Below are 16,041 nucleotides of genomic sequence, written 5' to 3'. Positions count from 1 at the left end.
GAAAATACCTTAAAGATTGCTCCATAAAGGTAATGTCTCCAAATCTTGAGAGCAAACACCACTGCACCCAACTCCAAATCATGAGTAGGGTAATTCTCCTCATAAGGCTTCAACTGCCTAGAAGCATAGGCAATCACTTTACCATTCTGCATTAACACACACCCCAACCCATTCTTCGAGGCATCTGTATAAACCTCGAAATTCTCGCTCCCTTCAGGCAATGCTAGGACAGGAGTTGTGGTCAAACGCTCCTTTAATGTTTGGAACGCCGTCTCACAACTCTCATCCCAACGAAACCTGTTCTCCTTCCTCATCAACGCCGTCATCGGTCTAGCTATCTTGGAGAAATCTTTCACGAACCGTCTTTAGTATCCAGCTAAACCCAAGAAACTCCTCACCTCAGCAACATTCTTCGGTGCTTCCCACTTTGTCACTGCCTCAATCTTCGCCGGATCCACAGCTACCCCATCTTTAGAGATCACATGCCCCAGAAAAGCAACTTTCTCTAACCAGAACTCACACTTGGACAGCTTATCATACAACTCGTGATCCCTCAAAGTCTGCAACACGATCCTCAAATGCTCCTCATGCTCCTCCTTAGTCTTAGAGTAGACTAAGATATCATCGATAAACACCACCACGAACTGGTCCAAGAACTGTCTGAAGATCCTATTCATCAAATCCATAAACACTGCCGGCGCATTAGACAACCCAAATGGCATCACCACATACTCATAATGGCCATACCTCGACGTGAAAGCTGTCTTCGGTATGTCCACATCTCTAATCTTCACCTGATGGTACCCCGACCTCAAATCAATCTTAGAAAAGACTGTTGCACCACTCAACTGATCAAACAGGTCATCTATCCTTGGCAAAGGATACTTGTTCTTTATCGTCACACGGTTCAGCTCCCGGTAATCTATGCACAGCCTCAAACTCCCATCTTTCTTCTTCACGAACAGAACTGGTGCTCCCCAAGGCGATACACTTGGTCTAATGTATCCCTTCTCTATCAAATCATCCAACTGTCTCCTAAGTTCCTCCATCTCCTTAGGACCCATATGGTACGGTGCCTTAGAGATTGGCCCCGTCCCTGGCTTCAACTCAACGGTGAAATCTATCTCCCTCTTCGGTGGCAACCCCGGAATCTCCTCTGGAAACACGTCTGCAAACTCTCCCACCACCGGTATCTCGTCAACTGCCGGGCTCTCTATCCGGTCATCTCTCACATGGCACAAAATCAACGGACATCCCTTCCTCAGATACGACTTCAAGGTAACAGCTGCAATCAACTTAACTTTGGGTTTGACCAGAAACCCACGATAAGACACACTTACACCCTTAGGACCTCTTAGGGACACTTTCTTTTGATGACAGTCTATCTTAGCTTTATACTTTCCTAACCAATCCATCCCAACTATCATCTCAAAACCATTAAAAGGAAATTCTAGCAAGTCTACAGGGAAATCGACTTGCCCAACTATCAAAGATACATCTCTAAACAACCTCCCACACGATACAGACTCACCAGAAGGTATGAAAACTTGCTCCCTAACAGACTCATATACTCTCAAACCCAACTGTTTTACATGACTCGAAGACACAAACGACGAGAAGCCCCAAATCAAACAAAACAAACGTAGGAATACCATTAACAAGGAATGTACCGGTGATAACATGCGCATCTTCCTCCGCTGCCTTCTTGTCCATCATGAACAACTTGTCACTGGTCTTCTGCCCACCTCCCTGGACAGTACTGGCTGACGCGGTCGGCTTAGCACCCGACCCTTGATTGTTGTTGTTGTTCATCGGTGTCTTCTGATAAGAATTACCGCCGTTGCGGTTGCCTCCACTCTGGTAGCTCGACCTCCCGGTTTGGCCATGATCCACCGGTGATGCATTTGCTTGCGCAAAGCTCGTGTAGGTCTCGAAAAGATCCCGGTGCGCTCGTGCACTCATGTCTCTTGTGGCCTACGCCACCACAACCAAAGCAGTCACTCCCGGCTATTGCTCACACTCCCACGGCCTCGCCCAAAGGAAGTTCCAAAGACTAAACCCGGACCCAATGAAAAATCCCTTAGATTGATTGTGGTTGCCTTTCTTGAAATTAGATTGGCCACCACCCTCGCTCTCCGACTTCCTCTTCTCTCCACCTGACCTCTCCTGAGCCATCTTCACTAGTCTCGCAGCTCTCCCAGCCCTCTCATACGCTTTCTTCACATCAGTAAGGACTCCCACGGGTAACTTATCCATAATTTTCGTGGTTAGCCCTCTCTCAAACCTCAAAGCCAGGTTCTCCTCACTCAAACCCATATCCTCAGCATATCTAGACTTCTCATTGAACTGCATGTAGTACTCAGCCACAGACATCTCAGCAGTCATCTTAAACTTGTCGAACTCCTCTCTCAACTTACTCCTCACGTGTTCGCACGAACTCCTTCCTCACAAATCCCCTACGAAACTCCTCCCAAGGTATAGCGGGTAACCCCTGGTTGGTATATATCTCCTTGGCACTCACTTTCACCGAATCCCACCACTTGCCACCGCCTCCCTCGGATAGAATGCGGCTGATCCACTCTCATCTCATCGGGACAAATGAACTAAATCTAGTATGTTCTCCATCTCCCTCAGCCAACTATCAAGAAGGTTCGGCTCCTCAACTCCCTTGTACTCCTTCGGGTTAAACCTCGCAATATAGAGGCTGACTTTAGCATGGTCAACCTCCTTCTCCTTACTCTTATCCTTGTCCTCATTTACTCTCTTCAGGGTCTCAGTAAGAGCATCCTGGTGCTCTAACATCTTGACGATGTCGTCCGTAGTCATAAGCTCAGCTCTCGCATACAAAGCATTTCTCTTGGGCGGCATCTTGAAGCTATATAAGAAAGGGATAAACATAAACACACGTACTAGACCTCAAAACACGAAAACGCGTTGCTCAGAACCTACTCGATCGAGTATCCAAACCCACTCGATCGAGTGACGGGCTACTCGATCGAGTGCCCCCATGTACTCGATCGAGTACCCAAACTCCAACCAAACAGGACCTTCGATCTCTAACCCACTCGATCGAGTATCTAGGCTACTCGATCGAGTGACCCCCTACTCGATCGAGTACCCATAGTTACTCGATCGAATGCCCCAAAACGCGATTCTGGACTCAAAATCGCCAAAAACCTACCCGATCGAGTCAGCCTCACTCGATCAAGTACCACTAATACGTAAGAGCTACCCGCATATTACGTTATATACTAACATGCTAACTTTAGAAATCACATTATATCACAACAATCATGCTATTAATTGCCACGTTATAAAACATTCCATCATGCTATCATTTCATCAACAATGTCTATATATATATAACATCACTTTTCTTTTTATCTCATCAACTTCCAACTCGAACATCCAACCATCAACACATTCATCACATTGTTACGCAAGTTACTAAGCACACACATGACTCAACACACACATTTCCCCCATGTGTCCGGTTCAAAGTTGTAGGGCGACCCCCGCGACTTTAGGACGTCTCCCAAGCCTTTGCACTAGCTCCCACAACTTCTACCCCGGGTTCATTTTAATTGACTCCCTATGTTCATTAAGTTCATTGGTTACAGGTTTCAGGATCGTCGCTCTGATACCATTTGTAACACCCCCATACTCCGAGTGCCTTACCAGGACCACTCAGGTATGAAGACATCACCATCTCGGTCGCCCGAGGTATGATAATCAAATAGACAAAACAGAAACAACATTTATTGTAAATAGTTTAATGAATCAATACAATCCTCGAAACCAAACTGAAAGGTACGATACATTATTCAAACTATCTCATTCTCAATCGAAATGTAAATAAACACTAAGCTACGAGCGAAGACTCTATCCTCATGTCGTGGTCATCCCAAATATCCCGGACTCATCTCTTTACCTCGCTCAATATCTGCTCACCATCCCCGAATGGATCACCGCAGGTTTACAAAACAACACCGGGTCAGTACTAATCACACAATCAATATAGATAACAACAATAAGACAAACAGACAATTTGAATCACACACACACACACACACACACCACCAACTCCCATCATCTCAATCTTGACCGTCCACTGGACCCACCACCATGGGGGGACCGCAGCCGTTCCCACCTAAGCCCCGCTCATCGTACGAGCGATAACCCTGTCCATTAATGTGCACATCCCCTTCCGTGGCGGGTTCCACGAAGGGCGAAACTAGGGCGTGAGATCACTCCCGCAAGTGACCTCACTCAGCCGAGAACGCATCTCGAGAACCATCAACAAACACAACCACAATCACAATCACAATCACAATCACAATTATCATATCAAACAACTAACTACAAGACATCACCAATATCCCATTATGGGACTAATACGAGTAGAAATCCTACCGGAAAGCACAACACGCAGACGGTATCTACAGCTGTATCAAAACGCCTCCTCTATGAATTCTCCCCCTACCATACAACACATAGATGCTACCATTCAAATACTACTCATAAAAACCCCCAAATCCCAAATTAGGGTTTCATCAATCTTAACAAAACATTATATAAATTATATTAAAAGCTTACCCTCGACGCAAGGAATCCAACGACACGAACTACGATACGATCCGACCGTCTGAACTCCGGGAATTGTCAAGAACGCGATTGGGAAGAAGAACTAGTTGCTTTCTCTCTTAAACAGGTTTTAGGTTTTGTAAAAAGTGATTTAAAACAATTACGAATATGATTAAATACCCTAATCGCGTAATTAACAAAACCCGAGAAAACTCCCCCGTAAAACCGGACACTCGATCGAGTACCCAAGGTACTCGATCGAGTACCCCCCTACTCGATCGAGTGCCCCAGCTACTCGATCGAGTGCCCAACAGGTCAGAAACTATTTTACTTCGCCACTTACCCTTACTCGACAGAGTAAGGGTTACTCGATAGAGTACCCCCAAGACTATAAATACGGAGTATTACACTAGGGCCCCCGGACCTTATCGGGATGGCGGCCAACGGCTCCTCTTCATCGAGACGCGACGGGGAGCCCCCCGGCGCAGGGTTACTAGGACCAGCATCAGCAGAAGACATGACAGCAAATACTTAAGAAAAAAGATTGAAGAATTTGTTTGGTTACCTTGGAAGAGAATGTTACACCGAGTAACGCTTCGAGAAACTAGAAAGAGAAAAGAACTCTGCAAAAGAGGGCTAGAAAGAAGAAATTTTTGAGAAAATGAAATTGGGAAAGCCAAAATGAGGGGGTAACTGCTCTATTTATAGAGCAAAGCCCACTCAAACGGACCAATCAGGGCAAAGCCCATGAAGCGTCAACCAATCAACGCCGAGCCACGTGTCAAGCATGCGGCCATGGAATGTCAATCGACAAACAGTAACGAAACTTCTTCAACACGCTCCTTGACAGAATGCCAATCGACGTAACTTCTTCAACACGCTCCTTGGTATCTATTTGCCCAACGGCCCGCTGATTCAACCAAGCTTGGCAGCACCGGCTGGGGGCAATCAAAAGCACACGGCACTCACAACCTCGGTCTCGGCCAGCGCCCTTATCTTTTCCACATTTGATGCCCTTTACACATCCATGTGGAGGGGGATACGATGCGGCCTAAGCGAAACCAAGCCGAGGTAGAAGAAGCGGGGCGGCGAGAAATTTTTACTTTGCGCGAGAATACGCTCAACACTCATCGAAGGTCCATACCACGGCATAGACTACGCTGGGGGCAAATTGATGGGGCATATTCTGCACCCGCTGACCGAGTCAACATATTGAGCAAGGTCAAAGATATCCAAAGCAGGTCAACACCTTGGACAGCCTAGCTGACGAAGCCTGTCGGCCTGTCACTCGTGTCTCGGCTAGGACAACTAGTCAGCCGGGACACATATCCGCGTACTCATATCCAAGACCCCTCGGCATGGAGTCAACAGGGCCCGCCGGCCTGCCATGGGTCCCTCGGCCGAGGGTAGATCAGTCTTTCCACCTGCTAGCCACTTGGCCACTTGGCTACTACGTGACAAAAGGTGAAAGTCTATAAATACTCCTCAACCCTCATTGAGGAAATGAGACACATTTCATCCGAAATATAACCTAAATACCTCATAATCTGGTAATATCTTCCTTATCTCTCTACAATATATATACTTCGCCAAGTAACACACAACTTATCCCTTTAAGTTCACTGACTTGAGCGTCGGAGTGAGTACGCTCGGCCAAAGCCGAGCCCTCAGTTTGTTCATTGTTTCAGGAGAGGCCAAAAGGAGGATTCAATCAAAGACATCATTCTACAAGCCAAGAGTGGTAACAAATAACTGCTTCGGAATTACACCCGGAACACTAGTAAAAAAAGTCAATCATGTTGGGTTCGTGTTTAGAGATTTCTACTCAAACCGAACCAGTTAAATATTGTGTCGTGTTCGTATCGACCCACTCGCATAAATAAATCATAAATCTCAAACCAAACTCGTTAACTTCCTATTATGTATTGTATAGATCATTGTAGATTCAGGAAGTCTTGCTGAAGACGGGTCGGAGCAAGTGACGGATAATGCCACTCACAAAATGAATAAGGGGAACAAGGTGGGGGCACACCCATGTGCTTCCCTCTCTCCTCTATTTGGATCATTTGTGAGAGAAAATGGTATCCGTCACTCCAAAGTGACGGATACGTGCCGTCACAAATGAGATTTTGTGTTGTAGATTTGTAATTCAAATATAAATCCAATTTCACTTTTTATTGTACTCCCTTTACTACTCATTTAAATATTCAAATAATAATAAATCTTGCTTGCAAGCTTGCGATCTCTCATAACCTTCACACATATGACATAGTCTCCCACTTTCCTCTTTTACAAGTTTGTGACGAAAAGTGTCCATTTGGAATTTGTGTTCAAATAATAAAAACAAGACTTCTCAGTATTACACTCAATCACAGCTGTTACTAAAAAATGAAAACTGCCGGTATTTCCCCCCAATTTTTTTAATCAAAATCATCGCAAAAACCGTCACTAATCATTAATCGACGAACAAACTCCGTCACTTTTCTCCTCTCTTCTCCGAAACCGACATTTCATAGAGAGAGAAAGTGTCGGAAAAAACAAAAGAATTCATGATTTAGGGTTTTTGTGATCTTCCGCAAAATATAAACCCTAGAATTTGGGGAAAAGAGATGACGGATGTTGTACTACACATCTATGATGTGACGAACAGTGGATCCGAAAAGACGAACAATACTATTTCCAACATTAATAAGTTCTTCAAAGATGGTATTGGCTTAGGTGGAATCTTTCATAGTGCTGTTCAGGTTTAATTTTGTTTCCAATTTTGCTGATTTTTCATAATTTTTGGTCTTTGTGCTAGATCTAGGGTTTTAGCTTCTGTAATTTGTGAATTTTGTTTGTTATTTTGTGTTGTAGTGGATGCGATTACGATTATGTTGTTAATTTGAGCTTAATGTGTAGATGATCTATGATGTTAAGTAGTACTGGAAGGGTGTAGTAATCTGTGTTGAATTTAATTTGGAAATGTCGTATTTCGGTGTTGATGAGTGAGTTTCTGATTACGGAGCGTGATTTTGATTTATCGAGGCGGAATCTGCGAATGATAAAGTATTTTCTGGAGGTATGCATTAGGTTTTGTTGAGATGAGTTCATTGGGATTTGGGATTTGAGATTGAAAGACAAGCTAGTTATCAAGGTTTTGAAGTTATGATCGCATTTTGAGCTACATTTTTAGAGTTAAGACTGAGGAGATCAAATTTGAAACTGAGATTTAGTACTTTGTGGAGTGAGCTTAGAATCTGTAGCAAGGTCGGTCAACTCTCAAATTCCGACTTTGGTGTACATAGAGGAGAAAATATTGGATTAGTTAATTGCCTATCGAATTGCCAATTTGAGGTAGAAAAATAGTTGTGGTAGAGTTTCATGGTTGATTATTGTGTACCATGTTTGGTATTACGGCTTTGAATGGGTGAGTTAAGTTAATCTAGCTAGGATACAAGGAAATGATGGATCGATAATTCAGTAGATATCTAGAAGGCATTAAGACATAGTAATCGGATACTAGGAAGTAGGAACTTCTGCTATAGTGGTTGCAATTTGTTGAGGTGGAATGTGCGAATGATGAAGAATTTTGTAGAGGAGGCATGCCATAACTTTGTTCAGATGACCTCATTGGGATTTGGGAGAAGGGGCAAGCTGTGATTTTAAATTTAGTCTCGGAGACCGAAACACGGCCTAGTTATCAGTGTTTTGGAGTTTACAGTAATCGCATTTTGAGCAGCATTTTTAGAGATACGATTGAGGAGATCAAGTCTGAAACTGAGATTTAGGGGGCGTTTGGTTCAATAGCATGGAATGGAATGGATTGGAATATGAATCCATAATGGTATGGGGATCTAAATCCATTCCCTCATAAACTTGTTTGGTTCATCTTAAAATTGTAGATTAGAGGAATGGAGTTTGATACCAAGGGGGGAAGTTGGGTATGAGATTATAGGGGGTTGGAATGGAGTTAGAATCCATTGAGTATCTAACTCCATTCCAAAAGACTCCAACCAAACATTAAAATGGAGCAAATCCATTCTAATCCTTTTCAAGAGAGCCAACCAAACACCCCCTTAATACTTTGTGAAGTGAGCTTAGAATCTGTAGCAAGGTTGGTCAACTCTCCGACTATGGTGTACATAAAGGAGACGCATTCTGATTAATTGGCCTATGTAATTGCCAATTTTGATGTAGCGAGATACATGAGGTAGAATTTCATGGTTATGTATGGACGTATGGTGTACCGTGTTTGTTAATTATGGATTTGAATGGGCGAGTTAAATCGATCTAGCTAGGGTACAAGGAACGGATGGATGGATAAATTGCAAGACATGGAAAACTGGAATTGCAGTAACACATGGTAGTGCGATACTAAGAATTTTTGCTATAGTGGTGGAGATTTATGGTTGTTATCACTTATCACGCATTTTCACAAATGGGGATGGCATACTATGACATTGTGGTATGGCATGGATCATTGCTGCTAGTTATCCTGTTAGCCATATTAGCAGTACCAGTTTAGTTACACTAGTATAGATTATAAGGGTTAGTTGTTCTGTTCAAATATAGAGGTAGCTGATCTGATGTGAATATGTGATTGATGAGAATATTGTGTGATTGAGCTTACTACAAAGGCATTGACTTCTAAGTGTGCGCAGCCAATCAAATGTCATGGACTTGTCGATTATTGTGTATACCGGTTTGTTCTTCATAAATTGTTGTAAGTTGACTTTTAGGTGATCTGAGTGGGAAGCTGCGAGGGTTATCCATGTTATTTCTAAGCCTGTTTCATTGATTCATGCAATCACGACAGTGTCTGTTATGATTTACAAAAGAGTATGCTTGAATTAATCATATACCTGTTACCATGGTTTACCTTTTGATGCCCGTGTTTGTGGGTGTAGTGTCAAATGCTTATATCTGTATTAAAGTGATGTACAGCATGTATCCCTGTCACAATTTTCACGTTATCCCATTGCATAAAAGTGATCAAAGTTGCTATTGTAAAACGATGGAACTGAAAGAACCCCCAAGCGATGCTAGCATTTTTAATTTGAGAGACGGAGTGAGCCGTGATTATAGGCTGCGAGATCAAAACACGGCCTAGTTATCAGTGTTTTGGAGTTTACAATGATTGCCTTTTTAGAGATGAGGAGATCAATTCTGAAACTGAGATTTAATATTTTGTGGAGTGAGCTTAGAATCTGTAGCTAGGTCGGCGAACCCTCAAACTCCGACTATGGTGTACATAGTGGAGAAAATAGTGGATTAGTTAATTGCCTACCGAATTGCCAATTTGAAGTAGATAGGTAATTGTGGTAGGAATTCATGATTAATTATGGTGTACTATGTTTGGTAATTTTGTCTTTGAATGGTTGAGTTAATTGCCCATTAAAAATGCCAATTGAATTACAAATTTGAAGTAGAAAGATAGTTGTGCTAGAATTTTGTGGTTAATTATGGTAAACAATGTTTGGTATTATGGCTTTGAATGGGTGAGTTAAATCAATCTAGCTAGGAATCTAGGATACAAGGAAATGATGAATGGATAAATTACAAGACATCTCAGAAAGGCAGTAAGACATGGTCATGAAATACTAGATACTATTGCTATAGTGGTTGCGATTTATGGTTGTTATCGTCAATTGTGGTGGTGTACTATGACATTGTGGTATGGTCGCGTCATTGCGGCTAGTTATCCTCCATAGCCATATTAGCTGTATCAGTGGAGTATAGATAGATTATAAGTCATACGTCAGTTGTTCCTTTCAAATATCGGGGAAGCTGTTATGATGTGAAATTTGAATATGTGATTGATGAGATTGATATATAGGGTGCTTGAGCTCATTACAAAGACATTGACTTCTAAGCGTGCTCGGCCAATCAAACGTTAAGGACTTGTTGATTATTGTTTTTCATAGATGTTGTAAAAGTTGACTTTTAGGTGATCTGAGTGGGAAGCTGGCAGGCTTGTCCTTCTGTTACTTTGCCTGTCTTGCTGATTCATAGTATTACGACAGTGCCTCTTTTGCCTTAACAGGAGTACTATTGAATTAATTATCTAGCTGTTATCATGGGTAACCTTTTGATGTGTATACTCGTGTGTGTGTGGATGAGTGTCAAATGCTTATATCTATATTCAAGTGATGTACCCTTTACGATTTTCACGTCACTGCATTGCATAAAAGTGATTAAAGTTGCTACCGTAACAACTTCGAAGTGAAAGAACACCCAAGCGATGCTAGCATTATTAAATCGTGGAATAATGATGATGCTTCCCTCTTTTGCACTGAAAGTAGTAGAGGACACTAGAGATGATGCGTTTATTTCAGTTGAGATTTAGATACTTACATGAATTGTGGAATCGTCTTATGTTAAATCTACACAAAGGCGATCCGACCCTATTCCAGTAAGAATCAAGTTGAGAAGCAAATGAGTGCTGTGTGTACTTTTCCTGGCAAAAAAATTTGACAAGAAGACTTTTGCCTATTGAAATTTTTTTTGACTTAATGACCTCAAGTTCTATCTTATGCTAATAGGTGTATGGAGATGATGAATGGTCATTTGGCTTCTGTGAACAAGGAACTGGAGTCTTTAGCTGCCCTTCTACAAAAAATCCTATGTATACATATCGTGAGAAAATTGTTCTTGGACAAACAAATCAATCCATATTCAAGGTTAATCAGATTTTGAGAGAGCTTAGCAGAGAGTGGCCTGGAGTTTCTTACGACTTGTTATCAAGAAACTGTAACCACTTCTGTGATGAATTGTGCGAAAAGTTGGGTGTTCCCAAACTTCCAGGTATGACATGATTATTGTTTTGCTTTTCTTTAACCATATGCAAATTTGTGATGAATTGCCTGTTTAGTAAATTCAATATGGGTAATATGGAGAGTGATGTTTGTGTAAACATGTCTGCACTTTGTTTTGAGTACCAGCAAACTCTGACACTGGGTAGAAACCATTATGCCTGCACTGGCACATAGTGTAGGATCTAGTGTAACATACGTAATATAGCCAAGGAATTGATTCTAATGACTAATGAGCTACGTGGTTGTACACTAATGGAAAATCTCTCACTTTTGTCATCCTTAACTCCTTATTCATACTGTTTGTGGGAGCAACTTTAAATAATATAAGGTCATTAGATTCTTTCTTGAAGACATTGTATCATGTCTGCTATCTATACCATGCACGAGCTTTCATGTTTTGTGGCTTTTGATGGAGTAGGTGTTTAAATATCTGCCTCCTTGACAGCATGGTGGTTTTTTGGCTCTCTTTTTTCGGTATTGTTGGATTTTAATTTCTGCTATATGTAGCATACCATTACCACAGTGCCTCATTGGTTTATGCCGAGGTAGGAGGTATGCTGCCTTGTCCTGGTGTGGAAAAATGTAGAGAGGTTTTCTAATGATCTCAGTAAAAATTGAGCTGAGAATCACTTTGACCAACTAATATTCAGATCAAAAGAAGTGCAGAGAATTTAGTGATTGATTTTTCTTTATTCCGTCATATTGTAAAGGCAAACAACACGAATGGGAAATTTTTTCTTTGTGATGTAGCATCTGAATTAGTTTTTTTATACATTTAAGTTTAAAACTATTGTGGTGGTTGTTGAAACTATTGCAATTTTTATTGGAATTTCATAGAGAAGCTAGTCGTCCGAAAGAAGCGAAGAGGGCGGAACTCTCTTACACTAGTCCATGGTTATTGGCATTATAACCTGATCATCAACTTGACCAATCAACTATGTTTTGAAGCTGTGTCCTTTCATTTTTTTTGTCGTGTTATCCTTGGGTTCTGTGGCACGTTATTACCGGGGGGACAATAGACATTGGAGCAGTTTACAACTAAGATACGTACCATTATTTATTAGACTATGATTAGTGAATGCAAGGCAGTTCCTTTGAAATTCATGTGGCCTTTGTTATGCAGGTTGGGTAAATCGATTTGCCAATGCTGGTGACACTGCCGTGGAGATAGCTGAAACCACTGCGTATCGTGTAAGCTGTCTGCTTTATGTCATCATTAAATCTATGTTTGGTCAGTTGCTTGGTCTTAGTCATAGATGTGCCTTATACATCCTAGTTCTTGTAATGTACTCCTAGGTGTCTTTTCCCTCAAAGAACATTTCTCATAAGGCTTTTTTATCTTCTTTTAATGACAGACAAGTGCACGTTAAATTAGTGTAAAACAATGTCAGTTCTACATACATAGTCATGGAGAAAGGAGATTCTGATACAGTATAATAGAGTTTTAAGACGCTACGATAGGACGGACGATCTCTGAAAGGAAATCATTACTAGGCTATCTCCTTCTAAAGGATTGAAGGGAGAGGTAGATCTCCTGGGTTCGGATATTTGTTTTTTTATTGTATTGGTGAATGCAAATAGACCAAGGCATTAGTGGTCAAAGTCGAATAGTAGTGATTAAAACCTTTTTTGCACCAGCCCATTGCGTGCCAATAGGAAGCAGGGCATTATTGGTTGGGTTTGAGTATATGACGAGTACATATACACTCAGGATTGAGAAACATCTGGGCAGTGAGAACAATCTTCTTTCTCGTTTTTCCCTTTTTGGAATAGTTTATGGAGTATCTACTTCCCAAATTTATTATCCTCATTTGACTCTTTGTTCAATGGATTTAAGCTTGAAAATTGTTTTTTTTTTTTTTTTAATTAAAAAAAATGAGTAGAGATGCAATGTAAAATTTGCCATATACTCCCTTCGATCCGAAGTGTTCTTCCCATTTAGTAGATCACCAATTAAGGCATAAAGTGTTAACCACACTAATTCACAACCCCTCTCTCACCTCCTTTGGGCGCCCTGATCCTCCCAGAGCTTCTCTGCCAGCGACACCTAATTCGGCTTGGCAAAACCACCAAATTGATGTAATCTTGCTGCGATTTACCCACATGATCCTTTTTCAGTCTCGTCTTCCATTTTAGCGAATGCCTAGAATACACATTCTTATCCTTTCGACCACCTGAAATTCATGTACTTATTTCATCAGTAAATTGATTTTACAAGTGTAAGACAGTTTTACATAAGCATTTGTGCATTTGTTCTTTTCTTGTGTGCATAATATAGCTATAGTGCAGAACTTCACGGAGTTTCATATCTCGCAATACCAGTCCGTGTAGGTTGTATCATGAATCTGCAAATAATGCAATCAAAGAAACTTGACTATCTCATTTTCCTGATCTGACTGTTCTTTTATATCACTACAGTTCAAACAAGCTAAGACGGAGATTGTAACTGCCAGCAAGGTTGCTTACCGATTCCTACAAGGCATCGCCACCAATGCCAACTCACAAGTATCAACAGACGGTGAAAGCCCTAACAGGACATCTCCTCGATTTCAGATGTCGTGGTTTAAAAACCTTATTCCTGCTGGTGATAAACCATCTACTAGTTCGGTACTTGAAGGGCCTAATCAGCAGGTGATTCGACAGCAGCAGGAAGACGATGATGATACAGCATTTCTCAGACAGAATGGTCATCACAGTACTTAATTACGCGTTTTTATACTGTCCAGTTGGAAAGAGAAGCCAGGTTATTGTTGATGCGACTGCTGTGTATCTTTGTAAAATTCAACTGTTCTCTCTATTGTGTTCAAACGGCCTTGTATTTTGTATGCAGTACAATGACAAGAAATTGGTGAATTATTTTCCCATTCAACTTGCTACGCGCTTTTCAAATCCCATGAAGGACTTTATTCCGTGGATATATAGACCAGAGGAAATTGATTCGAAACGTGAATGAACCCGACCTGGACCTTGTTGAACGCATAATTGACCCTACTTGAGATCATCCAAACCTGAAATAATTTGACCAGAATTTTGAAGTCTAGATTTAATCATTTAAATGCCAAGCCATATTTTAGAGCACAAAATCTCATTTGTGACGGCGATATCCGTCACAAACTTGTGACGGATACCATTTCCTCTCACAAAATACCTATGAGAGGTGAGTGGGGAAGCACATGGGGGATGCTCTACCTTATCCCCTCTCCTTTTTTTTGAGAGGTCACAAGCTTGTGACGAGATTAGCCCGTCACAAGCAAGACGCTTTGATGTGTCACTGTGATCCACGTGTTTAAAAGTTGACTTGCAAATACCATAGACTTTGCAAAATGGATAGAAGTCATTTTTTAACAAAAATATCCATAATGACAAGTGTCTGAGTATTTGTTGGATTTGAATTATCCAAATTTGATACTTTTTTTTATCTCCGCATTTGTTTATCTATTTCATTTATGAATATTACTAGTAATTTGATATTCTACATTAATTGTCATTTAATAATAATAACGGAATTTTTCCATGGTGCCCCTTAATTTTGTCAGATTTTTCATGATCCTGTTTTTATGAATCCGCCCATGATACCCTTAAGGTTCCATTTTTGTGACCATGGTACCTCTTAATGTAACGGTCGTTAATGGAATGTTAACTTTTGATGACGTGGCAATAATTATTAAATTAAAAATTAATAAAAAAAATGAAATAAAAATAAAAGATTGACATTTCCCATGGTACCCCTGTACTTGATACATTCTTCCTCAGATATCTCTGAGATGTAACAATTTTTCTATGGTACCCTTGAGCACTTTTCTTATACTGTTTTCCCACTTAATTCCTTATTTAAGCAATGTAATAGCTTTGATAAGGAAGTCATTTTGTTATCAATCTGTGTGTCATCTCGATTTACTTTTACTCAACATCAACATGTACATAATTAATGCTAATTTTATGTTATAATATAAGAATCTATAAAATATTATTAAAAAGCTAGCCTAAAAATGTCACGTAGACAATGCCACATGGGATGGAAAAAAACCAGGTACACAATAACAATAAAAACCAGCTAGTTTATGAGTCATTTTATTGCCACTTATAGCCTTATAGGAACATAATAAAAAGAAAGACAAAATAACAACCTACCATTTAAGATGTTGCTAACAATGACTTTAATGCCAATGTTAATCGAGATGAAATCCAAGAATAAGGCTTTGAGAAGCAGTTTACGAATAGCGAATTGGTCGCATATTCTAGAGGTGTGTCACTCACTATGTGATCCACATTTGTTTAGAAGTCAAAATAACAATGACTTGCAAATACACAAACTTCCCAATATGGATAAAAGTCAAAAATACTTGGGTTTAGACGTTTAGTCCATAATGACAACTGTCTAGTAGTATAACTGTATAAGTTGGATTTGAATTTTCCAATTTTAATACGAGTAATATTTTGTTTTTCATTATATACAAGCCTTTGTATATTACTCCACATATTTACATGCCAACTTCCTTCACCTGGTGTACGGACTATGATGTGCAAGACTTTGTCAAAATCAAGACAAAACAATTAAACAAGTATGAACTTGAAATATGCACAGATTCGAGTTTAAATCGGAGATATTTGTTTTATATTTAAAACGGGTTAAGTATTACCAAAGTGCATAAATAAAAAC

The 16,041-nt window shown here is 40.5% G+C and overlaps 1 protein-coding gene across 1 annotated transcript; it reads left to right on the top strand.

Annotated features, from left to right (window-relative positions):
* Nucleotides 1-6,945: 6,945 nt before the first annotated feature.
* Nucleotides 6,946-14,250, top strand: LOC141606809 (deSI-like protein At4g17486). The gene is made up of 4 exons (XM_074426132.1): nucleotides 6,946-7,328; nucleotides 11,109-11,370; nucleotides 12,505-12,572; nucleotides 13,800-14,250. The coding sequence occupies exons 1-4, from the start codon at nucleotides 7,194-7,196 to the stop codon at nucleotides 14,082-14,084; spliced, it is 750 nt and encodes a 249-aa protein (XP_074282233.1). The 5' UTR covers nucleotides 6,946-7,193; the 3' UTR covers nucleotides 14,085-14,250.
* Nucleotides 14,251-16,041: the final 1,791 nt, after the last annotated feature.

This window comes from Silene latifolia, chromosome 10, assembly GCF_048544455.1.
Source record: "Silene latifolia isolate original U9 population chromosome 10, ASM4854445v1, whole genome shotgun sequence".
NCBI classification, from domain to species: domain Eukaryota; kingdom Viridiplantae; phylum Streptophyta; class Magnoliopsida; order Caryophyllales; family Caryophyllaceae; genus Silene; species Silene latifolia.
The sequence above is the reverse complement of the archived record's forward strand: the minus strand, read 5'-3'. Positions and strand labels throughout refer to the sequence as shown.